This window comes from Eschrichtius robustus, chromosome 13 (genome assembly GCF_028021215.1).
Source record: "Eschrichtius robustus isolate mEscRob2 chromosome 13, mEscRob2.pri, whole genome shotgun sequence".
Lineage (NCBI taxonomy): Eukaryota > Metazoa > Chordata > Mammalia > Artiodactyla > Eschrichtiidae > Eschrichtius > Eschrichtius robustus.
Genome location: NC_090836.1, coordinates 3,762,489 through 3,788,161, shown reverse-complemented (window position 1 = coordinate 3,788,161; position 25,673 = coordinate 3,762,489). Strand labels below are relative to the sequence as shown.

The following is a 25,673-nucleotide window of genomic DNA, read 5'->3' as shown; positions in this document are numbered from 1 at the left end:
GGGACCTAAGCCAGGAGGGCACCCCGGAGGTGGCGGCAGCACTGCTCCTCCCCTTTCTCCTCCTCCTCCCCCTCCTCCTCTTCCTCTGTCCAGATTTTATCATGGTGATTTTCAAAAATAGGCAAAAACGAAAAGAACGTTACAATGAAGCTCCAGGTCATCACCCAGACTCACTGCCACCATCTCAGAGCCAATCCTGTCCATCTGCACCCTCCCCGGCTCCCCGCCCCACCCAAGACCCCGGACATCATGTCACCTGTAAAAATTTCAGGGTGTACCTCAAAAACGTAAGGATCCTTTTTTTAGAAGCGGTAATGACAAGACCATTATCACACCTAAAAACAGTTAACAGTCATTCCTTGATATCATGAAATAACCAGGCAATTCCAAATTTCCCCAACTGACCCATAAGCTGTTCTTTTTTTTTTTTTTTTTTTTTTTTTTTGCAGTTTATTTGAATCAGGATCTAAATTTGTAAGGTCTATGTATTAGAGTTGGTCGATTTGTCTCCCAAGTCACTTTTAGTCTCTAAGCTCCCCATCAATCTCTGTTTTTTTCCTTGCAATTTACCTGTTGAGGGAACCAGGTCATTTGTGCTTTACTCTCTCCCCGTCTGGGCTTTCTGATGCCTTCCTGGTGACATTCTAGCAGTTGGGTGTAGACGCTTGATCAGACTCAGGTGGGATTGTTTGGGCAGGTGTTTCATGGGTGAGGTGGGCGGCACAGGCTCCGCGTCGGACGCCCCCCTGGAAAGCTGAGAGGACACCCGCACCCCACCTCTGGCTCCAAGTGTCAGGAAAGGAAGGGCTGCACCCGAGGGGGCAGAAACTGGAATCCCGCTCAGGACTCCCAGACCCTCCCTCCCTCCTGGGCACCTGTTGCCAGGGCAGGCTCCCTGGGGCCCGGCTGGCATCTCCCCCTTCATCTCCCCGGCGACAAGCCCAGTGCGGGCAGGGGAGGCTACAAAACATCCGGACTCAGAAAGGAAGGGCCAGGGCTGAATTCAATCAGGTTGAGCCTGAAAAGGCTGCGGGAAGAAGCCTTGAGTGCTGTGCCCTCCCTGCCCCGCTTCCCGTGCCCATCGCTGACGTGGCAGCCTCGGCCCCCCCGCGTCTGACCAGAGAGAGGAGGGGCCGGAGGGGCCGAGCCCCGCCGCCTCTTTCGCCAGCCGTGACCTAGTTTTTAGCTCTGGAGGCAGCAGCACCTGTGCCCAGGCTCAGCGGGACAGCCCTCCCCTGCCTAGAAAAAGTCCCTAGCTCTGCTCTGAGGGTCGCCCCGAGCAGGGTGCGGGCCGCGTGGATGGTGGGGGGGGGGGGGGTGAAGGCCCACGGGGACCAGACGCCAGAGCATGGCTTTGACTTGAGCTGTCCTTCCAGCCGTGGAACAGGGGCGCCCTGAGCCAGGCTGTCCCTGCCAACCGTCCCCAACTCCTGAGTCCTGGTGAGCCTGCTGACACCCATGATCGGACCCGTGTGAGCTGGATGAGGACACGAGACATGACTGAGGGACCGGGCCTGTGGTGTAGCTGGTGGTGAGGGACAGGGAGGCCCAGCCCTCTGGGACTGAGGCTTACAGGGACCGGGGCTGCTGGGCCCAGAGAGAGCCCGTCCCCTGCATCATCCGTGACCCCCTTTGCCCTGCTCAGCCCTGGTCCTGTGGGAAGCAGGGCCTTCGCCCTGGCCTCTGGTCTCGGGCTGAGCCCTCTGGCCTGGGAGGCAAGCTGCCGGCCATCCTTCCCACCCAGAGCCCTCCGTCTTGGTTCTAAAGGAGTCCTGTGGCCCGTGGTCCCCTGCAGCCTGGGAAACAGCCCCCTGCTTTCCGCCGGGGCGCGATTATAACACAATGGGCTTGGATCACGGAGCGCCCCCTTCCTCTAAAAGCAGCCCCGCAGAGTCACAGGAGTCGTGACCTCTGTGTGCCAAGACGTTCTACACGCTCAGGCGTGTTAGTTCCTTTGGTCCTCACGCCAGCCCCACGTTTTGGAGGTGAGGAAGGTGGGGTTAGACAGGTTAAGCCGTCAGGTCTGCGTCACACTGCTAGCGGGTGGCCGTCCCCGGGCCCCTGCTCCCACCCGCCACTCAGCACAGCCCCTAGAAGGTGCCGTTCACCCCCAGGTGAGAAAGCCGGCCTGGGAGACCTGGGGGCAGCGAGGGCCGGGGCTGCCTTGTGGACGCTGCTCTGGTAGAATCCCCTCCGCGTCACCTGGGGAGGCCAATCGTGATGGAGGGACGCCGAGCGGGACGGCGAGGGCAGAGACACCGTCTCCCGAGTCTGTGGACGCCTGCGCAGAGCGGCTGCCCTCAGAAGTCTGGGGGTGCAAGAGTGACTCCCGCAGGGCCCAGCTAGGCCCCAGGGCAGGAGATGGGGTGGGGTGGAACCCTAGAAGCCTTTGCCCTCATTATAATGCAGAAATAACTGTGCACGGTCAGAAGTCATCCAGGCTAGAAGGGAACCCAAGGGCCATCGAGTCCAACACTCCATCCAAGGGGCTGCAGGACCCCGAGGAGAGTGGGGTTCACCCAGGTGTTAATGGGGGTACTCAGCATTAGTGGCCTTTTTGGAGGCTGTCAAACCGGAAGCTCTTTTCCCCTTGGCGTCTCGGAGACCAGAGGAGAGCCGAGGGGTCTGTAATTGGCCGCTGTTTGCCCGCCCAGCACTGACCTCAGCCTCCCCTTCCTACACGATCCATCCGCGAGACATGTCCCACCATCTAGGCCGAGCCACTATGAAAACACGTCTCCAGCCTCCCCAGTCGCAGCCTGACCGTCACTTGGCCTGGGGACCACCCCTGTGCCCGGGGCCAGGCAGAGACCGTGCGAAGACTTAGGAAGGCCAGGGGCTCGGGCTGGCCTGTGGGCCGGGAGCACACCTCTTGCCCCACCCTTCTGACTTGAGAGAGTCAACAAACAGATGGGCCTTCTCGTCTCCCTGGGCCTGGAGGCAGGGCTGGGGGGGGCGCAGGGGCTGCTGGACAGGCAGGTGTGAGATGCCATCCTTCTTCTCAGCCCCACTTGACCCTCCTGCCTGCGTTCACTTCTAACCCCGCCCAGAACCGATGAGCTCTCTGGCCCGACATCGCTAACCAGACACATCAGAGAGGCGCCAGCTTGAAAGTGAGGTCAGGAAAAAGCGCGCGTGTGGACACACACACACACACACACACACAGCCACCCGCCGCCAGGAGCCTGGGGATGAGGGCTGACAGACAGCAAACCTCGAAGCCTAGCGTCTTCTTCCTTTGCTTTTCCCCCGCCCGACCCGTGAAAGAACCAAAGACAGACCAGGTCCAAGGACAGAGCACAGGTGAGGGGGCGGATCCTGAGGAATCCACATCCTGGCTCATTGGCCTCTGAATTACTGAGCATTTGAATGTTTAAGCCAGGAAGACGGGTGGAAGACTTTTCTTGGGTAAACACAAAGTAGGAATTTTAAAACCCATGCTCCCATTTAGAGGCAAGAGGGATACTGAAGTCAGTTTAAAAGTGTTCTGTGGTTCCTAGAGCTTCTTCCTTCCTGGCCTCGTTTCTTTCTTCCCCCTCCGTGTCTAACTTCCTTTTGAAATCTTTAATCAGCTAAATGGAGAAACGCAGCGAGGGTAGCTCTATACAAAGCGCTCCCTAAAGAGGAAAGGGGAAGATGAAAGACCAGGCATCTGAATGATGTGCGTCCAGCTTGGATCAGGAGGAGGGAGGGGCTTGACCTCAAAAGTTCCCGAGAGCTGCCTGGCGAGGGTGGTCCAGCTCGCTCGGGCCCGGCATCCGTCCTGGCCCGAGCCCTTCCCCCAGCACATCTGCATCCGTCCGTCCTGGCCCGAGCCCTTCCCCCAGCACATCTGCAGCCCCTCAGAGTCACTTTCTCAAGAAGGAAATGTTCATCGGGGACAGGAATAGCACGTCTTCGCCGGTGCTGAAATGATGATCAGCGCGGAGCCAGAAATCTGCAAGGGGGAAAGGGAACAGGGTTTAAATTATTCACACCAGATCTTCTTTTTTAGCGCAGGCTGCGTGAGAGAGCCAGATAATTCAGGCCATCTCAGCCCAAGGCCGATGACCAGCACAGATGCCACCCTGATCCAAAGAAAGGGATATTTGTAGAGTTTGGAATATGGGCTCTGAACACTTTTATATCTTCAGCCAGATGAAGATTAGGATAGATGGTTCAGGCTCGACTGGTCTTTGTCAGGGGTTCTTTTCTATTTAGGGGATGGACTCAAAGAAGGAAGTTGTAGAAAGAGTTTCTGAAAATGAGGGGACCCCAAGTTGCAACACTTCCATCAGATACATCCAGACTTGGTTAACCAAAGGAGGAAGGACTGCGGCTGAAAAGCAGTTCGTAGCGCATCCCGCCTGGCCTGCTTCGGGACCTCTGGGAAGTCACCCGGCCACTCCCGGCCACCTTGGTATCCCCATCCCCGTTCAGGGGTGAGGAGTGAGGAGGAGAACGAGACAGTATTTTAGCTCTTAGGAAACGAGTCACCACATTATATAAAGATCATAAAGTGTGGCTATAATTATCATTTGCATCACCATCACCAGCTCCTTTGAGAAGGAGCCTGAATAAACGGAGTTATTCTTAGGCCCGTGACTCCCAGGGTCCCCACAGCTCGCTGGGCCACTGTCTCTGTAGAAGCGGGGGATGGAGGCGGCGTGGAGGGTGCCCGGGTCCCCTCGCCCAGGCCTTGGGCCGTGTCCTCCCCGGGCTGGTTCCTCACCCACACGTTACTTTGCCAGGGCCCTACCAGCCACCCAGCCGGGTGGTCACAGCCTCGTCTGTTGGTGGTACTCTGACCTTCGAGTCACTGCCCACGTGCGTCAAAGGAATGGGTCCTGCAGCTGAGGCTTGGGGAACCCCAGCTCCGCCCCATCGGAAGGAGAGGGCCGCTCCTCATCCGCTTGGCGTGGGCGGGAGGACCCTCGCCAGGCTCCTGGGGAAGCAGGCACAAATAACCTCAAGAGCCATCCTGGAGATGCTGCACGAGAGCCCCCGCAGTCACCCCAGCCCGCTCTCCCAGCAGGGGCCTGTCGCACCTACGCGGGAGAGGCCCTGGGCTGCACGTGGCAGCCTGATGGACGTGGCCCCTTCCTCTCAAGGCCCCGCAGATCCTTCCCCTCAGCCTCCTTCTTGCTGGCCTTACTTGGTTCAGGGGCTGCGCAGAAAGGGCTGCCAGGCGGCTGAGGAGTGAACTCCCCACCCTCTCCTCAGCCGCAGAGAAACAGACTTGCCTGAGGTCACGTGACCCTCACCCCGGCTTGGTCCACGCCCTTCCGCTGTCACAGCTGGCACGGTCCCCTTTTCCTGGACACCTCCAACACAGGGAGTGGACACGCACCCTCTCGTGACTCGGGGCCCGTCGTTGGCGTCCCAGGTGAAAAGGGAAGCAGGGAGGTGAGAACTGGGGACAAGTTACCCAGCTGCCTGCCACCTGGTGCACTGGCAAGTGGAGGGCGGGCTGCAGGGCGCTGCGGGGTGCAGGGGTCGGCTGTGCACCAAAGAAGTGCTTCGGCTGGGTTGGAGATGGGTCTACCTCAGCTACGTGTGGGTGGGTGATCTCCCCGCAGTGGGGGCCGAGCAGGTCTCAGAGCCGACTGACCTCGGAGAGGCCGAGTGTGTGTGGGTGTCTGTATCCCTTTGCATCTGTGTGCCTGTGTCTGTGCTGTGCGTTGCAGAAGGGCAGGGATGGTTGGTAAACGGCATCTATTTGCGTCCCAAACCCCGGAGTTGATTGGGGGAGTATCCTCTGCCTTTCCATCATTCAGCTCCCTGCTTCCTTTCCTCAGCAGAGTCTGGGTTGAACCACGTCACCGGGAGGGACGTGCTCTGGTCCCTGTCACCTAGCTGGGCACAGTCAGTGCCCTGATCACTGAGCCCTTCAACGGAGGAGATCCTCAGAGCAGGTGATCTGGACAGCAGATAGTCCTTCAACAAATATTTGGAGGCCCCGGGTGTATGCAGACGTTTTTCCTTCCCAGAATCATTTCACTCCTTACGTTAACGTTAAAACAAACCCTATGCCACAAGCACGCGCCCAGCAAGGAAGGCCTGGCGAGGGCTGGCGAGAGCTGATCTGAGAGGAGAAGCTCCGCCCCGCCAGCCCCCGTGTAGGCAGCTGGCAAGGTTGTTGAGAGCAGTGTTCCTGCTGTACTCTGACGGGACTCCTGGAAGGACGTGGCTGGCGGGGGCAGCTGGGCACTGCCCCCGCTTTGCTTTGGCCCTGCAGAGCTGGTCTCAGCTCCTGTCCGGCCAGCATGAGCCACGGGTGCAGGCAGAGGGCGGGACCCACCTTCCTTCCTATCGGTGAGGTGAGTGCGCCGGCTGATCCGAACCTCTTGGCAGTGGTAGCAGCGCGTCACAGACTTGGGGCTGCAGGCCCCCTCCGCCACTGGGACCAGGATGGGAGTGGTGGCTGGACAGCCGTCTGGACATGCTGCCCTCGTGTCGGGTCCTGGCACTGGCCTTGGGACACGGGGTGCCCTCTTCCATCTCACCGTACGTCACACGGAGGCTTTAGGGGTGCTTAGAATCAATGGAGCATAAGAGCAGGAAACAGAGAGATGGCAGTCAAATGTCATCTTTATTCCTAGTGAAGCTGATGAGAGTGTGTGGCTTTACACCTGCGTCCAGAAGCCTCAGCAACTCCAGCTCTGGGGAGACATGCGTACACGCCTAGGAAGGGTACCACTCAACCCACCGTGCGGTGGCGAGCAGAGAATGTGGCATCCGGAGGACAGGCTGGCCCCAAGGGGAGGGAGGGAGGCCCGCTGGCCAAGCAGATTGGAGTAGCCGTGAGTAAGGATGGGGGGAGAATCCGGGTGTCCTTCTAGATGTCCCTGCGGGGAGGCAGGAGGCCAGGACAGAGGAGGCTTGGTCCTGACTGCACAGACGGATGCAGCTGCGGCACCAAGACATTCTTCCCATCTTAGCCCCACATTTCATGCAGACGGCCCAGAGAGGGTGAGGGATTCCCCCAGGGTCACACAGCATTTTGTCCCAGAGGCCAGACTCCCAGGCCAGGGCGCCTTGTGTGACATCACTCTCTTCTCTGACCAGCACCCTTCAGGGCTCAAGACCCACCTTTCCTGGGCTGCAGCAGATGTAACTGATTCCCGCCTGCTTGTAGGAGCAGATCATCTACAAGGGGCAGTTTTTACAGCCAGCTACCTTCCGCCACCTTCTCCTCTCCAATTTTCCGCAACTCGTGCTCCAAGTTACACTGATGGGGCCGCCTAATTCATCCGCCTCAACAAGCATTTCCAGCACATTCCAGACTTCCTGCCCTTCTGGGCACAAGGCAGGGCGGGCAGGGGAGAGGACGCGGAAGGGCCTAAGACCCCGTCTTGGCTTGGAGGCTAGTGGGGAATACGAGACACCTGTATGAAAGGACAGAGGACCGTGTGGGTGGCTGACATTCCCGTTTGGCTTGATCAGAGCCCCTGACCTCTCCGAGCCCCCGGACTTTTCCTAGCCTCCAGGCTTGGCAGGAGCTCTGCTCAGCCTCCCTTTCCCCCAGTAGCCAACTCTGTCCTAGAACGACCAATGCTGGGCACCCCGGCACCCGTCCCATCCTGGGGTCCCTGCCACCTGCTTCGTGCTACCCCAGCCCTTTGCACAATCTCATCTGTGCCGGCGTGAGCACAGGTGCCCGCAGGCTGTATGATGTCTCTCCAGGGCCCGTGAGAAGTCAGCCCCAAGGGACATCCAGGCCCTCCCAGGGGACTCGTAGGAGGCAGCAGTGGGTGACTTCCCCCCTCCCGAGCCCAAATCCATCAGGCAGTGGCATCCCCCAAGTCCCTGGGCCCCTTACCTCCAGGGGAGCCTGGTCCTCATCCCCCCAGCCAGGCCCTGCCATCCCCTCTGGACCCTGCTCTCTCCGCCCACACAGCTGAACTCTTAGCAGTCCTAGCCTGAAATCGAGTGGATGCCTGGCTTTGGCTTGTGGTTCTGGAAATGTGTTCTCCTCCTGTGACCACACAGTATGATCTTTGGACCCCCAACATTTTGGCTCGGGCATTGGACGGCCTCAGCTGCATCCTCTAGATGCGTCCCTTGAAAGCCTCCTGCCTCCCCATGGCCAATCTGCTCCCTCCTCTGCCCTCTTCCAACTGCCCCTCCCTCTGTGGACTGGCTCTCCTCTCCCCAGCCCCGGTTGTCTTCTCTGCTCCCAGCCCCTTGGGCCAGCACACAATACTGTATTAGCATCAGACATGGGCCAGAGCACACTCTGGCATCCTTTAGAGCAGCCCAGAGCCGAAGTCGCCGTGGCTGGACGGCCTGGGCTGGGAGCCCTGGGCTGGGCCAGGAGGGTAGAGGTCACCTTCATCCTTCCAGCAGTGACATCTTGTTACTGGAATGGCTCAAGGCTCCAAAATCTACATCCTCTCTTTTCTGCACGAACAGGCGGGCAGCTGCGCCCTGAGCCCTGACAGCCTCCAGCCGGCGGTTAATTACCAGAAAATCATGCGCCCTGAGGTCACTGCCGTTTAAGCATCTGGCTCCGCCTTTTCCGGTCCGGCCTCTTTGGCTGCTCCGAGCTCCCTGACCCTCCCATGGCTGTGATCAGCTCACACAGCCAAGCTGGGGGCTGCAGGCCAGCTCTTCTCCCCGTGACTTAATCTCGGCTGCACCCTGACTCTGCTCTCTCACTATCTCCCTCAGAGTAGGCCGGCTCCTCTACCCCAGCCCCGCCTGCCTGGACACTGGGCCCGGTTTCCAGCTGTGGCTTGGTTTCCATCGCTAATCATGCAGAATGCAGAGGGGACAGAGGAGGAAAGCTTCGGCCAAGCTCCCTTCTTTGTGATAGAATCAATCCCGTGGAGAAATTCCGCAAGTCCAATGGTATAAAGTTCTTAAAATTTACCTCAAGGATGGCACCAGCTGGGCCGAGCTGCCCGCTCTTGTGGGCACCAGTGAATCTGCCCCAGAAACCGTATCTCGGCTTGGCCCCGTGCAGAGTAAATCCATCTGAAGACTCACCTTCTAATTAATCACCTAAATGTCACCATGAGGAAGATTTCTGCATGGGTCCTGCAGAGCCTCTTAGTAAAGAAAGTATCGGTTTGGTTCAGAGAGTCCTGTGCTGTTTCAGCTTCGTTTGGGATCTGTAGCTTTAGAAAATATCCAACTTTGCCTTCCAGTTCAAACTGTTCCATTAGAGAATTGAAGGGGAAAAAAAAGAAACTTTGGTAGATGGTACAGGGGTGGAGGGGAATGTTTGGGTCCCGTTCTGTGCTTACCAGGCTGGTCCCTTCTGTGTCTGGGGTCCAGTCTGGTGTATTTGGAAGTGGCGTGTCCTTATGGAGGGCTCTGGGGGCAGAGGCTACAAGAGCTTTCTTTGGAATTCTCACTACTGCTTTCTATCAGACCAGGATTCCGGTGGTCGATTCTGGAAGGACTGGGGGTGGGGCTGAGTGTGAGGCCGGCTGCTCGCAAAGCTCAGAGGGGGCTTGAGGGTCAGGGGGGAGTTGGCGTGGGGTGGGTTCCTTTCGCCCCGCGGTACACAGGGGCAGGGCAGAGCAGGAGGGCACAGGGGGCTCAAAGCCTATACACTCCTGGGAGCGGGACAGGCGTGAGGCCAGTGAGTCAGACGGGGGTCAGAAGGAAGGGCGAGGGCCGCAGGGTCGCAGTCAGGACCTTTTGGCTCCAGGAGGGCTTTGTGGAGGCCTTGACCAAGCTCACACTTGACGGCTGTCAGCTGCACAGCACAGACGTGGTCGGAGCAGCGAACACCGGCAGGGCCCGCAGAGACCAAGGTGCAGCCCTGTGTGCACTCTCGAGGTGTAGCCCAGCTGTGCGGCCCCCAGACTCTCAGACGGTCAGGCCGGGCTGAGTAAAGCGAAGGGGACAGACGTGGGCGTTAGAGCTGCGGTTATGACCCCAGCACAGGAGTGAAGGCACAGGGCCCTTTGCTGGGGGCCGGGGAACCTGCCCAGGAGGGGCCGCGCCTAGCCTGCCTGGCTGGCTCTGAGGGCTGGAGGCCGCATGGGGGCCGGAGAGAGACCCTCCTGTGCCTGGGTTTCCCCTCTGTCTCTTGTCACCACCTGACACCCGGCATCCACCTAACCCTGCCCCCCACCCATGCTGTGAGCTCAGCCAGCCCATAAGCCCACCATCAGCCATCAGGGTGACCCAGCGCATGAGCACAAAGCTCTGCAGCCAGAATCCCCGGCTTCAGTTCCAGACTCAACCATGTGCCGGCCACGTGGCCTCGGCCAGGCTGTAGGCTCTCCACACACACGTGTGATGCTGGTGCCCACAGAGCACTGTGATGAGCGGGGCCGTGCAGGGAGCACCCAGCGTGTGCCCTTGGGGACCCCCCAGGTGGATAAGGCACTGATTCTGCCCGGGAGGGCTAATTTGGGGCTTTCAGGGGTGTTTCGGTGGAAGGGATGCTCTCCGCTGCTCCCACTGTAGAAGACCTGCCTTTCCTCTGTTCCGGAGAAGGCAGCACCCCCTGAGTTGGGTCATCACCTGCTAAGCCACAGGCCAGGAATTCTGGTGGTCTCTTGGGAATGGTGGGCTCAGGGTCCAGTACGTCCTGACTTGTACTGAAACATGACCTCTCCAAATTACTCACAGGGGATCTGAGAGCTTCTCATTGACTTTTGTTCAATAATTCCAAACCCACACCAGACCAAGTTTAAAGAGGGTAGCCTGTAGCTCCAGAACCTACCTCTTCAGGCTTCCCAGAATCAACCATTATCTACAGACTTCAAGAGCCCACCTCTCCCCAGGGACCCACCCGGGGGCCCCAGGGCACAGCCAGGCCAGCAGCTTTCTCTCTGCACCCCAGGTCCTAGCGTGCCCTCAGCTGAAGCCTTGTAGGCATCCCTGATCCTTCCTTGAGTCGGGGTGAGCAACTTCCTGCCCCAAAGTTGCCCTCCAAGGCAGGTACAGGGTAAAACCCCTCACCTGCTTCTGTCCGTGTTGTTTCAGGCTTCTCAGGAACCAGAGAACCTTCCTCAGATCTTTTTTGTCATGTCTCCAGTAGTGCATACGGGCACATATGCAAATCAAGCCCCAGCATCAGCCTTAGAACCTGAAGGTAAATGTGTAAATCAGAGTTTCTCGGCGGCCTTTGCACTGGCCTTGACATTTAGGCCAGATCATCTTTGCCATGGGGCCTGCCCTGTGATGGTGGGAGGCTTGGCCGCGTCCCCATGGCCTTCACCCACTAGGTGCCAGTAGCACTCCTTCCCCGACTTATGACAGCAAAAAATGGCTCCAGACATTGCCAGACGTCCCCTGGGGGCAAAATCGTGCCAGGTGAAGAACCACTGGTATAAATGAAATGAAAGTAACAATTCCACGCCACCCACGGATCAGAAAAGGATTAAGCTGCTGCCCCCGCGTGTGGGCTGCGTGCTCTGGCCAGTTCCCCGTCTCACGGGCACGCTTAGTAAGAAGCGCACTTGCAGATCTTAATCCAGGGCTGCTTTCCAAGCATCTAGACCCAGCTCGGCACCAGGCCCTGCGGAAGAGCCGGAGGAACCTGAGACAGGGTGCCTGTTCCCCAGAAGCTCACGGTCATCCTAGAGAGACAGCACAGTAGCACCAGAAGCAGGCTCCTGGGAGCAGTGGGTGAAGTGACGTCCCTCCCCCTGCGGAGGCCACGCCTACACCCGGGGCTGCGGCGTGAGGCGAAGAAGGCAGGCAGGGGGGGACCCGGGTCTGGGGGAGAAGGAGCAGAGCGGGAGTTCTTGTCGGTACGCGAGGCAGGTGAAGCGCTGGCTGCAGGCATGTGGCTGGGGCCCAAGGGCGGGCTCGTGGAGGCCGTGGCGGAGCTGCATGTGGAAAGCCAGGCAGGCCTGGAACTCCAGGCAGGGGAACAGGGCAGAGGCGTGGAGGCTGGGAGGCTGGGCCTGCATTCAGGACGGTCCGCGCAGACAGCCCCCTGCACCGTGGGGGGAGATGATTTGGCTGGACCCGGGGCGTCAGGGGAGGCTTGGTGGAGGGCAAGGCGGAGGGCAGAGGCGAGGCGTGTTAGAGCTCAGGGCGCCAACGTGGCAGAGCCCTCCAGCCCGGCCCCGGTGCCCAGGCTCCAGCCGGCCAGCTCCAGAAGCCAGGCTGCCAGGATCCCGGGGCGGCAGGATCCTAGTGAGTGGGGACTGTCACCCCGAGCTCTGTATGATTCAGGGCCTCCCCCACGCAGGTGGGTCACACACCTGCAGCCCTCCTGCCGCTGGAGCTACTGCCCGGAACCAGTGCCCGTGCCCACCGACCACCCAGCCGCCCTCCGTCCCGAGGAGCCCAGCCCGGCCCTGACCCCCCTCACAAAGGCATCTTTATGGCCGGCCGGAGCTCCTGGGTGGGAGGGAGCGTCACAGCCTGTCGGGACCGCCCTTCCCCTCCTGACGACTCCGGCAAGTTGGGTAGTCTGTTTGATGCCTGCTGATGCGTCAGAACAGTTTTGAGGGCCTGGCAGGTATTCATTTAGCCTGCCATCGTGTCAGGATGTGGCTGGGTCCCCCTCCCTTCCCATCAACCCTCCTCCCCAGCCTGGCTTCAACAGCACCTGTGGCAGCAACGTCCCCAGAGCAGCACGACACTGCCACCTCTCCAGGACCACCCTCCCACGTGACCCGCAGCTGGAGGGGTGACGGAGAGGAGCCTCGGCCCCCGCTGCAGAAGGAAGGTGGCCAGCGCTGCCCTCCCCCGGCACGGCCGGCGTGGGCGCGCGGCGCGCACCCAGGAAGCCAGGGGAGCAACTGGCGGTCACTGCGCGTAGGGAGGAGAGCGGCCTCGGTGCCAGGCGGGCAGGGGAAGTGGAGGGGCCGCCGTGTCAGAGGAGCTGCGGGCCGGACAGATCTCGGGCACGCAGGCTCTCCTGGTGCAGCGCTGAGCCTGGGCTAGGAGGGAAGGGGACCAGGGACCTCCACTGTGCTCTTGCCTCAGGCCCGACAGACGATAAGGCCTGGCGGTCTCCACTCCTGCAGAGACTGGGAACGCTTCCCCACATCCCCGCCTCCCCACCACTGGCAGCTCTGATGCTGGGAGGGATGGGGCCCAGTAAGATGCAGGGGTGGGGGGCGGGATTCACTTAACCTGAAAGGAAGCCCAGCTCTTGGGTGGGAATTTCTTTCTCTGTGCAGTTCCCCGGTGGGCTGGGAGGTGTCCGGGCCAGGCCTGCAGGCCCATGGACAGGCATCACCTCGGAACTGGCCCCGCAGTCCCCGCCCTGCAACTGTCTCCTTGCCATCTGTATCCCCTCCTGTCCTCCTTCCTTTCCCTACCTGATAAGCCCTGGAGTTTCAGAGCTCGCCCCCAGGTGGAGCCTTCCCTGGAACCCAGTGATCCAGTGACCAGGGGCTGCAGCCCTGGCGTGGCCAGGCGGGTGGGCGGCCCTGGGGGGAAGGAGGCGGCACCAGCCAGTGCTCAGGGGGAGGGGCTGAGCTGCCCCAGAGGGGCCTCTTGCAGACAACAGTACCTCCCTCCTCTTCCTCCCCTTCCTCCTCTCCCTCTCCCTGTCCCCTCCCAGCCACGTGGGCCTGGAATGCATTTCCGACCCCTTGGCTCCTGTAAGAGCACCCCAGGACCAAGCAGTGACACCAGGTGGGAGTGGGAGAGGGATGCAGGCCCATCCTCCTGCCGGTCACAGCCGAGTGCACAGCCTGGAAGCCAGCCAGCAGGGCTGTGACACACGTGCGGAGCAGTGGTGAGGGGAATTTAGAGCCCCCTGCAGGGCCTTGAAGGGCGGTGCCTTTCCCAGGATCTCTGCTTTGCTGTTCCCCAGCCTTGGCTGCTGCTGCCCAGCCAGCATCAACACGCTCAGCCTCACCGGCTCTCCCCACTCCCTGAACTGCAGCCCCCCCCCAACCCCCTGGAGCTCTCTGCACCCTCCAGCCTTCCCACGCTCTCCCCTCCACCTGGCATGTGCTTCCCACTTCCTTCACCTGGCATCTCATCCTTAGAGATGCCACTCAGGTGTCACCTCCTCCAGGAAGCCCTCTCTGACTGCCTTCCCCAACCTGGGGCCTCCTATAGTTTCTAGGGCCTGCCCCATAGTAGCATTTATAACACAGTGTTGTAGTCACTTACTTATCTGTCCCTTCCACCAACAATTGAGGCCAATAATTGCCTTACTTAACGATACCTGGCATACAGTAGGTGTTTAATAAACACTGGGTGGGTGGACGGATTAATGAACTGACAGCAGACCAGTGCATGAAGGGTGGAGTGGGGAACTCCAGGCCAGCAGCCAGGAGAGGAGGGTGTGTCCGGGGCTGCTGGGAAGAGGAGGAAGAAGCTGTGAGTGATGGGAGTCCCCCTCAGCTTTGGGGAAGCATTTGTCAGAGGTCTTGAAGGGTCGGCTGCCTGCCCAGGCTTGACCCGGCCGTGACCACCTTATCTCTTCGCTCCTAGTATTTCTGCCTGTTGCTGGCGATCTTCCTTGTTGAGCTGGTGGCGGGGGTCCTGGCCCACGTGTACTACCAGAGGGTGAGTGAAGCGTCCTCCTTGTACTCTCCCCATCGGCTCCCCCAGGAGGGACAGCATGGGGAGGGGTGCATGGGCGTGGGGAGGCAGCGACATGCAGGTGGTCCTGGGCCTCGCCCGTCTGCATTGGACAAGGATGCCATGGTCAGGTCCCCTCCCACTGGGTGCTCAGTGACTCAAGGGTGATATTCGGCTGGTAGAGACAGATGACTGCACTGTCCTTTCACGCCAGCGCCCATACGACTGATGGATGTCCTCAGGATAACGATTGTAAATATTTTGAATATCACCTCGTAATCAAAATAAAAGTCAACAGATACAGACAGCCCTCCATATTCATGGGTTCCGGGTCCACAGATTCAACCAATCGTAGATCAAAAATATTTGGGAAAAAAAATTCCAGAAAGTTCTAAAAGGCAAAACTTGAATCTGCCGTGCACGACTTTTTTTTTTTTTGGAGGGTGGTGGGAGGCGGGCTGTGCTGTGTGGCTTGCGGGGTCTTAGTTCCCCAACCAGGCATCGAACCCGGGCCCGCGGTAGTGAAAGCGCCGTGCGCAACTATTTACGTAGCATTTACATTGTATTTACAACTATTTACGCAGCGTTTACATCGCATTGGGTATTATCAGTAATCTAGAGATGACTCAAAGTGTACGGAAGGATGCGCGTAGGTTATATGCAGATACTGCGCCACCTCATTATGTACAAGGGCCTTGAGCAAACGAAGACGATCCCGTGCTAGTCCTGGCGCCACCCCCCAGGTACCGAGGGACGACTGGACTTAAAGGCACCCGGTGCCTAGCCTCACCCGCGCCCCCACCAGCCTTGAGCTCTGGGGCCCCACCTGTCTCCCAGCTCTGCCCGTCACACTCCCCCTAACGCAGGTCCCCAGCCTTTGCAACACCATCTCTAGGGACCCCGCCTCCCGCCCGGGGTCCCAGGTCACTGTGTGGGAGGCCTCAGCCATAGCAACATTTGAGTTCAAAGAGCTCTAGAGTAGTGGGCGTGGCCTTGGATCGGGCCTGGGGGCGGGCCCGTGGGTGGTTCTGCTGATGCACCTTCCCTCTCCACCCTCCTTAGCTGAGCGAAGAGCTGAAGCAGCACTTGACCCGGACCCTGGCCGAGAACTACAGGCAGCCCGGCGCTGCAGAGATCACAGCCTCCGTAGACCGTCTACAGCAGGATGTAAGCACCTGCACGGTTCCTATGTGGGAGGCCTGCCAAGCGCAGGGAGGTCCCGTGGGGCAGCAGAGGAACCTGAGGAATCAGGCAGAAGGGAACAGCACGGACAGCAGGGAACAGCATGGCGGGTGCGGGGAATCCCGCGGGACTGTCCTCGTGTGCCACCTGCACAGGTCGCTTAGCCCCTCTGGCTTCAGTTTTGCCCCCCGTAACATGGGGATGACCAGGTACCTCCACGAGGGCTGCTGTGAGGCCTGAAAGCGGCGGGTCACATGGAGCACTCGGCCACGAGCCCAGTACGGAGGAGGCGGTTAGCGAGGGGCCCCCCGTGGTCACCGTACGTGCGTGAACACAGGCCCGTGGCGTATGTCGTCCACGTGAGCATCTCCGTCCCTCCTACTACGCGCTAGTCAGTGACAAGCTTGGGAAAGCCAGACGCTTCTGACTCAAGTTCAGGCCCAGGGCCTAGCTTCACTCTTGGCACACAGCAGGCGCCTGATAAATGCTTGTTAACTGGACTAAATGTACCTCCACCCCACGCACCAGAGAGCCTCACAACAGCCGTGTTCTGTGGCCCCTACAGGGACTTGAGGCTCAGTCCCCCAACTCGGGGTGCAGGAAGTAAACCGTGTCCAGCTGTCCGGCTCCCCTGAGGCCCGGGCTGGCGCTCCCCACACCCCTTAGCCGTGCGGAAGACCCTGGTCTTGTTCAGCACTCACGCCGGCCCCTCTGCTCAGCACTGAGCTGGCTGTGTGGTGGCCTCTGGGACACCTCTGTGTCCGGCAGGTCTAGGGGATCTGAGGCTTCGAGGCCTGGATGGGGGGCATCTGAGCCTCTGGGAAGGCTGGGACCCTGTGCCGGTGGGGGAATGTCCTACCTCCCTGGATGACCAGGAAAGCACCCCCTGGTGGTTTGGTGCTGCCCTGGGCCTGCACGCAGTGGTACACAGCCCCACTCCCTGGGGGACCCGCTGGCGCCCATCTCCCCACATCTTCTCCCAGACCCTCCCTGCCCCAGGGACACCCAGCGCAATCTCCTTAAAGGACGTGGCTGAACAAAAAAGGTGGTGGTGGGCGTTCCTGCCACCGGCTCTCCACCCGCCTGAAGAGAAGTGCCCTGCAGAGCCAGGCTCCCGCTCAAAAGAGGGGAAGGGAGGAAATCTTGGAAGCAGAGAGGGACTGGATTGAGATCTGAAGGCTGTCCTGCGGCCCCGGAAGCGAGGGGCTCGGGGGCCCCGCCCCACCCCGGGCGTCTCCTCGCCTCCAGCCCCGTCTCTTGCTCCAGTTCAGATGCTGCGGAAGCAACAGCTCGGCCGACTGGCAGCACAGCACGTACATCCTGTCTCCAGAGGCCGAGGGCCGCCGGGTGCCCGACAGCTGCTGCAAGACCGTGGTGGCACGCTGCGGCCAGCGGGCACACCCCTCCAACATCTACAAGGTGGAGGTAAGTGCCCGTCCTGCCGGGGCGGGCAGGGGGCCCGGAAAGGCTCGAGATGGGCGGGGTGGAGATCATACTCACTTACTGGCCACGAGACGGCGGTGGGCCTTCCAAGGTCCCCACGGAGCCCGGGGGCGGCAGCCGCTCCTGGGAGATTCGGGGACAAAGTGGCACGCCCCTGGGCCACCTGAGAAGCCCACGGGCACTTGAAAGGCTCTTTAAGTATCTGGTCTCCCTGAGCTGGGTGGAGGTAGCACCCCAGCCAGCCCTCCCTCCCCATCCTCACGCACTTCTGGGCCAAGGGGTGTGTGACCTGCCTTCCGTACGTTACAGGGAGGCTGCATCACCAAGCTGGAGCAGTTCCTGGCCAACCACCTGCTGCTCATGGGGGCGGTGGGCATCGGGGTGGCCTGCCTGCAGGTGAGTTGGAGCAGGGATTTGGGTGCGGGGGGCAGTGTCTGGAACTCTGAAGCCCTCTCTCGCTAGCTGAGGTCTCAGATCCTGGCCCTCTGCCCACCCTTGCCCTGCCTGCCCCCTCCTCCCCCATCCCCTCCTCTTCCCTCTGCAGCCAGGTTCACTCTCTTCCCCAGAAAACATGAAGGAAAATACCTGGGCCTTGGGGCCACCTTGAACTTGTCAGGAACAGAGACCTGGGAGGAGTGGGAGTGTGGGCTCAGGTATGTGCATGCACTCTGTGTGTGCACGCGGGGGTGTGTGTGCACAGCCTGCTGGGGTCCGAGTGGGTCCATGGGTGTGTCTGCATGCACCTGGGTGTACGTGGTCGGGGCCGGATGCACATATGTGTTTAGGCGTGCTGTGCATATGTGTATATTCTCAAGCATGGACACGCGCTCATTCCTCTGTGTGTGTGTGTGCGTGTGTGTGATGCACGTGTGCGTGCCCCTGGGGGTATGTACACCCAGCTCTGTGCTCTGGGGATAAGCGATGCCTTTTGCTCCGTTTCACCGCTCCACACCCCTCCCCCGGCCACCACCCAGGAGTCTAGCTGCAGGTGCAGCCTCAGTTCCTCATCTGTAAAAAGGAGCTGATCGTACCCAGCTGGGTGACTAGAGGGGACGGGCGTCGTGCACATAGATCACTCGGCTCACTGCTGAGCAGACAGCAGACGCTCAGAAAATGGTACCCACCACCGTTTTATCGTTTCTACGTGGGCACGGCGTCTCTCAACAGAGCCGAGTTGTCTCCTGGCCAGACCAGCCTGCCCCCCTCACCCACACTCAGGTGCAGGCGCAGCGAGCCGGGGGCGGCAGGTGGGGGGCACTCACACGGCCCTTTCGCGCCTGCCCAGGCAGGCCTTCTGCCCGGTGCACTGACCCCCGGGGAGCCGCAAGCCGGAACCGGGGGTGGGGGGGTACGCTCTGCACTGCAGCTCCTGCTCCCCCGAGCTTCCCGGACACCTGTCGCCGACCTCAGGTGCTGGGGGCCTGCTCTGCGGCCACTGACCGGACCTGGGCCGCACTCTCCGTCCGTTTCCTCCTGACCTCTGTTCTCAAAAGCCTGAAGCTGAAGATGAAGCAGTGAGGCCAAGGGCAGGGAGCGGGATGACCGCTGAGCCTGAGGTCAGGGTGGGGCAAGTCCAGCTGTAGGAGTAACGCTGAGGAGGCCGGGTCACCAGGTTGAGGGCAGGTGCCCGCAGCCCCCCGTTGACCCCCACAAGGGCGGCTCATCCTCCGCAGCGCCCTGCGGGACTGTGCTCACGCCCCAGAGAGTGTCACCGGGCCACCGCCGGGTCCCCATCCCTGGCTCATTTTCTCCATCCATTCCGCTGCGGCGGCCGAGCCCCGGGCTCCAGCGCCCCCTGCCGGCTGGCTCTGGAGCTACCACCCAGCCTCGAGGAGGGGCTCAAACCAGGCCAGCCCCCCGGCTACCATCCTCCACCAGGCACCCAGCACCTTCCCCCGACCCGCCCAGCCTGGCGCTTCGGAGACCCCAGGCCCAGGAGATACAAGGCCAAGAGGTCATGCCCCCCTGTCCTCAGGAACAGGGGGAAGTCTTGCCTGGAGTCAGAGGGCCCCCGTGGTAGACGGAGCCCCCTCTTCTGTGTGATCTGGGGGAGCCACCCTCCCTCCTGAGCCTCAGTTTCTTTACCTGGAAAATGGAGGAGTCTGATGTCTGCAAGCCTTTTTTAAGCAGCAGCGATCTCGTCCTGGAAATCTTGCACAGGAGCCCAGTTATTCAACATGAAGTCAGAGCTGATCCGATGGAAGGAAGCAGGAGTCGGGAGCTGAGCCTGGCGTGAGAGCCCTCAGGAAGCATTTGGCCTCCCGCGATTTTCCTACTTCCTGGGAAGGATCCCGCCTCAGTGAGACGGAGGTGCTGCCGCTTCTTGGGACGTTAGGTAGATGTCTCATGAATACTCTGAAGACCAAGCAGGAAACACGACGAACGTAGCAAACCTGATTCCAGCCAGACATCGCGTGTGCCTCCAGGGCGTGTGGACCAGACACTGGTCTGCCTGCAGAGATGCTGGCGGGCTGGATGGCCAGGATGCAAGAGGGGGACGGGCCTCCTGGAGCCTCTGAGGGCTGCATGTTGAGGTCACCTGGCAAGCTTTAAAACGCCCCAGGCCTGGGCTGCACCCCAGAACAATTAAATAACGCCATCTGGGGCTGGCAGCCAGGCGGCAGTGTGCTTGTACAGCTCCCTGGTGGGTCCAGCGTGCAGCCAGGAGGAGAAACGTGAGAAAGAGCCCTGGGGGCCTGGAAGTCAGCAGTGGGAGAGGTCAGGAGCTGGGGACAGGACTGCACCCTCCCGGTCCTTAACCCCCCAAGACAGTCCTGCCGGGGAGGGAGGGGCCGGAGGACAGACAGAAACAGGAAGGGGAATTTACAGGGAGCCCGATTGGACAACTTTTAAAGAACTGGAACCAGCCAGCAGTGTCCCTGAAGAGTGGAGAGCTCTGGCTGTAGGTGGGGACAGCGGTTGGGGGCTGGTGGGGACACTGAAGGACGGAGGTCCCGCACCTGCCAGGCTGTGCATTCTGGGGGTGCACCAGTCACTTTCAGCAAGAGCTGGCAGGGCCCCTCCACCCTCCCGTCTTGGGTGACTCCGTACACTGGATTTCCAGACCCGCAAGTGCCCCAATTCATAGGCTTGTAGTCCTGGAAAAACTCGAAGATTCTCTAGGCGGGTGTGTCAACCCTGGACACACAGTAGAATCAGGTTTAAAAACTACCACTGCTCAGGCCCCATCCCCACACATCCTGGCTGTTGGTCTGGGATGAGACCTGTGCACGGGTGCTTTTTAAATTCCTCCAGGTGATTCACGTGTGTGCTCGGGGCTGAGGACACGGCCCCACCTATTCACCTGCATCTGGGGCACCCGGCCGGGACCCAGCTCCACCCTCGTGTCCCCTTCTGTGGGTGCGCTTTGGAGGCTGTCCACGCTGAGGTCACTTTGGAAGCTAATTGCCAGCGTATTCTGGCCAGGAAGCTTCTATCTAAAAAGGACATAGTGGCTCAGCGCCTTTTCCGACTGTCCTCCTCACACACAGAATCCGGGAGCCTCCCTCTCAGGGGCAGGGTGGGCAGAGGAGGGGTAGGGCGAGCGCTCTTTGTCAGCTTTGTAACGGGAGCTGCTGTGTGCCAGGCGCCCTGCCCAGTGCCAGGCCACACCAGCCGGCAGGACGTGGTCCCCTCTCCTAGGGGCTGTCACTCAAAGGGAGGAGACACACAGAACACAGGAGCCACACACAGTCACAGTGTGAGCCCTGGGGTTTGGGGAGCACATAGGAGGCCCGAACCATCATGGGCAGTCAGGGAAGGCTTCCTGGAGGAAGTGATATATAATTAAGCCTTGAAGGAGTTTGACAGAAAGAAGCAGAAGGGGGAAGCATGCCAGGGTGAGGGGACTGCACGTGCAAAGCCCTGGCTGGCTGGGGGGTGGGGGAGGTTTATCCTGAGGGCCCTGGGGAGCCTCTCACAGGCTCAGGGTGCAGAAGGGGCTGGGTGCTGTGGTGTTGGTCTTGTCATACTGGGTTTCAAAGAATCTTCACTGGGAAGGCTCTGGACCTGTGAACGGTCTGGAGGTTTTCCTATTGATAGAGGGGAACTTGGGGCTCAGAGGTTATGACTGAATCCAAGTCACAGAACCCCAGATAGAAGCTAACCCACTCCCACTCCCACCCTGACATTCCCGTAGCGTAGGATGGAAACATGAGCCCGGAAACCCACAGGACAGCGAGATTGGGATCTGCAGGTCATTTAAAGGGGAACTGAAAGATCTTATTGGAACGGCTTCTTGGACCTCCCTGGCCCATCCCTGATGCTTGTAATTACAGCCGGGTGCTGTCCCAGAAACCTCACAAGAGGCTAAAAGCATGCCGGCCTCCCTGTTAAAAAGCCCGCGTGTGGTAAACACCGCCTCCAGGCAGGCTGCCAGGAGAGGGCACCGCTCACCCGTGCCCCACGCAGGCTGAGCCCAGCAGCCTGTCCAGCCCACCCTCTGCCACCTCCTGCTCCTGCAGCCCCCTCGGCCTGTGTGTTCTCTGCTCACAGCCATCTATGCTGGGTCTTCCATGTCCTCTATCAGGAACGGGACACTGGGGGTCCCTCAGGGACTGGATAGTTTGGGCCCATTCCCCATCTGCATGCATCAGGGTGGTGTGTGTGTGCGTGCGTGTGCGTGTGAATGTGTGTGCACATCCTCGGCCCCTCTGCATGCATCAAAGTGTGTGTGTATGTGTGCGTGTGCACATGTGTGTGTGTACACGTGTGTGTACATGTGCCCACGTGTTGATGAGCACATCGTCTGCCCCTCTGCATGCATCAGGGTGGTGTGTGTGTGTGTGTGTGTTTGGACACGCGCTGACGTCCACCTCGCCGTGCCTTCCCCGGGGGCACCCTGGGGACACGTGTCATGTACAGAGTGCGCGTGCTGGACACTCGGCCCTGCAGGTCCTCCCCGGCGTGAGAGCTGTGCCGTAGGGGATGCAGCCACGAGTCTGTGCCGGTCCAGTTGCTCCCATCTGGCCTCCCCTTGACAAGATGACCCCCCAGGACAAGTCATCAAACCATGAGGTGGGGACAGGGCAGAGGGCCTGCACGCCGCCTGGGTGGAATGACTGTGACAGCCACCCGCTTAAAGCCAGCGGGAGATGAGAGATAACCTCCTAAGCCGCCTTTGAGCCCATGGCTCTGAATCCCAGAGGTGGATTAGCTGCTCTTCGCACCAAAGCTGAGAGCTGAAAGCTGGGTTCCCAGGGGGTGAAACTCCCGCGTGGGGACAGAGGCGGGGGAGGAAGAGAGCACAGAAGGGCTCGACCTCTGCTCTCTCCTTGAGTCTCTCAAAGAAAAACTAGGGTCTGCCAGCCCCAGGCCGTCCTCATCAGCCTGCCCTCCTCCGTGTGCATCCAGAGGTACCCTGGAAAGATCAGGTCAGCAGCAGCCGCTGGGAGAGATGGGGTACTGTTTCCTATATTTGGGAAACCCACCTGGACCCCTGTCCACGGCACAGTCATGGGCTGCCCTCCCAGGGTCCCCTCCTGCGGGCCAGGAGCCGGAAGCCAGCGGCGCCATCTTTATCAGGGCCACCGTCCCAGTCCTGGGCCTCCTTGGCCTGACACGGCCTCACCTCCTCGTCCTCAGTGCATCCTCGCGCGCGAGGGAGGAGAAGGAGAGGAAGAAGGAGGAGGCAAACAGAACAAGGTGGGGAACAAAGGTCCTCACCCTCTGCGTTTAGAGATGGGCGAGTGAGACGTGGGAGGCGACTGCCCAGCACTGCCCGACTCCGGGCTGCTAGGAGACGGGACAGAGGGGCTGGCAGGCAGGCTGCCCGGGCCTAGGGTTGGTGCCGCGTCCCCAGCTGATTTACAAGATGAGCTGGTGACAGTTCTGGGCCCTCCACTCAGAGCTTCAGTTTCCCCTCCTGCACATCAGCCAGAGAATCGACGCCGGGGCCTTGTTTTTCTCTGGTATCTGAGAGCAGCAAGACGTAGACAGACTTTCCTCCAGAAAGGCTGCTTCAGCCAGCAACGAGGGAGTGGCGGTGTCACCGTTCGGAATCTAATAAAATCAGGCCATCTCCAGAGAAGATCTGGGACCACAGAGCCGCCGTGTGGGCGGGAAGCTTGTTAGACGTGCAGGCCCTCACCCAGGCCACAGAACTGTAATCTGCAGCATAACAAGGTCCCCGGGCGATCTGTGACCATCCAAGTGTGAGAAGTACCGCTCTTGGCTAGTGGTTCTCAAAGCGGTCCCCACCTCCACCCCCAGCACCACCTGGGAGCTTGTTAGAAATGCAGAGTCCCAGGCCCCACCCCAGACCCCCTGAGTCGGAACCTGCCCCTGATCAGGTCCCCAGGGGGCACTTGGGGGTGGGAAGCCCGGCTCCGGGGCGCCGTTGGCCGGCACACTAGCGAGCTCTGACTTCTCTGCCCCTCTGCTCTTTCCACCCGGCAGATCTGCGGGATGATTCTCACCTGCTGTTTGCACCGGAGGGTCCAGCTGCATTTTTACTAACGGCCGACCTTGTCCCCGTCCCACTGCCCCTCGCAAGTTCAGGGGCCCAAGTCCCATCGGCCAGGCCTGCGACGTCAGCATCAGCTGGCCTAGAAGCTCCCGGAAACAACCCCTACTCTGTGCCCAGCCCCTTGGGACCCACAAGTGCCTGAGACCATGGCCCCTGCAGCCCCCCACCCGGGCCGGGGACCCTCGGCCCCCTCCCTGCACTTCTGTGGGCTCACCGCCGGAACCCCCAGGCCGGGGACGAAACCTGCTGGGAGACCACAGCCAGAGCCTCGCCAGGCATGGGCTCCCGTGGACCGCAGGGGGCTGGGCTCAGGCTGTGCTCCCTCCCTGCTCCTGAACCCTGAACCAGGGCTAGGAACCTTGACCCCTCTGGGAGGCTTACGTTGGGCCCGTGAGCTTCCCACCCGTGCTCAGCATCCTTCCTCGTGCCTCTGCTGGGTGCGCTTTTCTCCCCCCGGCCCGGGAAATGCATCGGGTGGGCAGGGAGGGTTGGCTCTGCCCCCAGAAGACCCAGCCTTCTGCCCACCACCACGCCTTCTCACCTGGAAGGGAGTGTCGGGTGGCCCGGTTCCTTCCTGCAGGGCCGGGGTTGGGCGGCACAGGGGGGGTGGAGCCGCCAGGGCCGGAAGCAGGGGCCTGCCTTGGGCCCCTCCCCGGGAGAGGTCCCCCTGGGGGACCTTGGCCCCAAGCCCCGTCTCTAGCCCTATGCCCGTCGGGGGTCTCCTGTCCATGGCTTGAATCTCAGGAAGCCCAGGTTTTTAAAACCATCTTCAGCTCTTAATGTTGGTGGGAGTAAAATCCTTCCTGATTAAACCAAATCACAGACCCTGCAAAGCTGGAGCCGCTGAGAAGGTGCAGCTCTGAGCAGAGGGGATGCTCTGCCCGGAGCCTACTTTTCCTGGGCCCACACTCCCAGACCACCAGGCCGTCACCACGTGGCCTGCAGGAGCCCCACTGCTTCCCAGAGAGAATATAGCCCCTTCCTTAGCTTGTCATACTGGGGGTGAATCAGGGAATTTTCAGGAAGAACTTTCCCAGGTATGGAGGGAGAACTAAAAGAAAATCCTAGGAAATACAGAGCACAGGTGCTGGCAGTTTTCCAAAGAACACGTATCAATTCATGAGACCCCCATAGCCCGTCCCCCTCCACGTGGCCATTACAAGTGGGCAGAGATCCCCCCGCCGGCCCTCGTGTCCCGGGTCCTGGAGTCCCCTCCTCCTCCTTCCCACCGCCGTGATGCTGAGGCCAAGGCCAGGAAAGGTCACACCTCGCCTCCCCAGTCTCTTGCGGGCCCAGCTCAGTCCCTGGTGAAGGGCGTTTTCTTTCCCATTCGGGGGTCACTGCTGTCCCCAGCACAGACCCAACTGTACCAAAACCGCACACTCCCCGAACAGGGGTTACCCACACGAGCAGAGGGCGTAGCAGCCTCCCCGGGGTGGACTGCCCCTCCTGCCCTGGGATTCTCCGGGCGCTGTTAGACAGGGCCCTGGGGTCACCGATGCCACTTCATTAAAAGGGAGGCCAGCTTTCCAGCAACCCCAGACTGCACCAAAGCCAAAAAACATGGTGCTGCGATTATCTTTGCTGCCCTCCAACTTCCTGGGATGCGTGCATATCATCGAAAAATCACCATAAGTCCCAAGTTCTCTGCAGGGCTAGATGCCAGGCTGACGTCACACTCTCCCGCCGGTACCGGGACCCCGGGCCACCCCACTCCAGAATGGCAGCGTTTCTCCACGGGGACCAGTGCATTTGTCCCCGTCCCCAGATGCGGGCAGGGGGCACTTTTTCACCCCAAAGCAAAGCGGCTTCCATAGTAATTCAGAGAAGCTGGGGGCCCCAGGTTGCCCAGCGTGAAGCCAGAAGGAAGTAAATGCTTCGTCTTTTGTGACAGAAAGCGCTCATTCTATTTCATTCACTCTTCTGTCTAGAAAACTTGCTTGAGGTGGGCGGGGCTGGGGTCCCTGGGAGCACCTGGGCCAGCTGGGCTCGGGGGGGGGGCCCCAAGACGGGGGCACGGGGTGGGGGGGGTCTGCGGGCTGGGCGCGAGCCCCTCGCCTGGTGTGAACCCGACGGTCCCGTTCACTGTGTGAGCCCTCCATCCACCAGGGACGTCCCCGGGGGGAACCCACCTTGC

General features: G+C 60.5%; 1 protein-coding gene across 4 annotated transcripts in view; it reads left to right on the top strand.

Annotated features, from left to right (window-relative positions):
* Positions 1 to 25,433, top strand: part of TSPAN11 (tetraspanin 11) — a 63,735-nt gene extending 38,302 nt beyond the window's left edge. For 3 of the 4 annotated variants that reach the window (XM_068561465.1, XM_068561464.1, XM_068561466.1), the window contains exons 5-9: positions 14,356 to 14,430; positions 15,508 to 15,612; positions 16,899 to 17,052; positions 17,380 to 17,466; positions 23,467 to 25,433. In XM_068561465.1, the coding sequence (XP_068417566.1) occupies positions 14,356 to 14,430; positions 15,508 to 15,612; positions 16,899 to 17,052; positions 17,380 to 17,466; positions 23,467 to 23,678 (633 nt within the window). In that variant the 3' untranslated portion in view covers positions 23,679 to 25,433. Of the gene's footprint in view, positions 1 to 14,355; positions 14,431 to 15,507; positions 15,613 to 16,893; positions 17,053 to 17,379; positions 17,467 to 23,466 lie in introns of all 4 variants that reach the window. The other variant, XM_068561467.1, reaches the window with a different exon arrangement.
* The last annotated feature ends 240 nt before the right edge of the window (positions 25,434 to 25,673 follow it).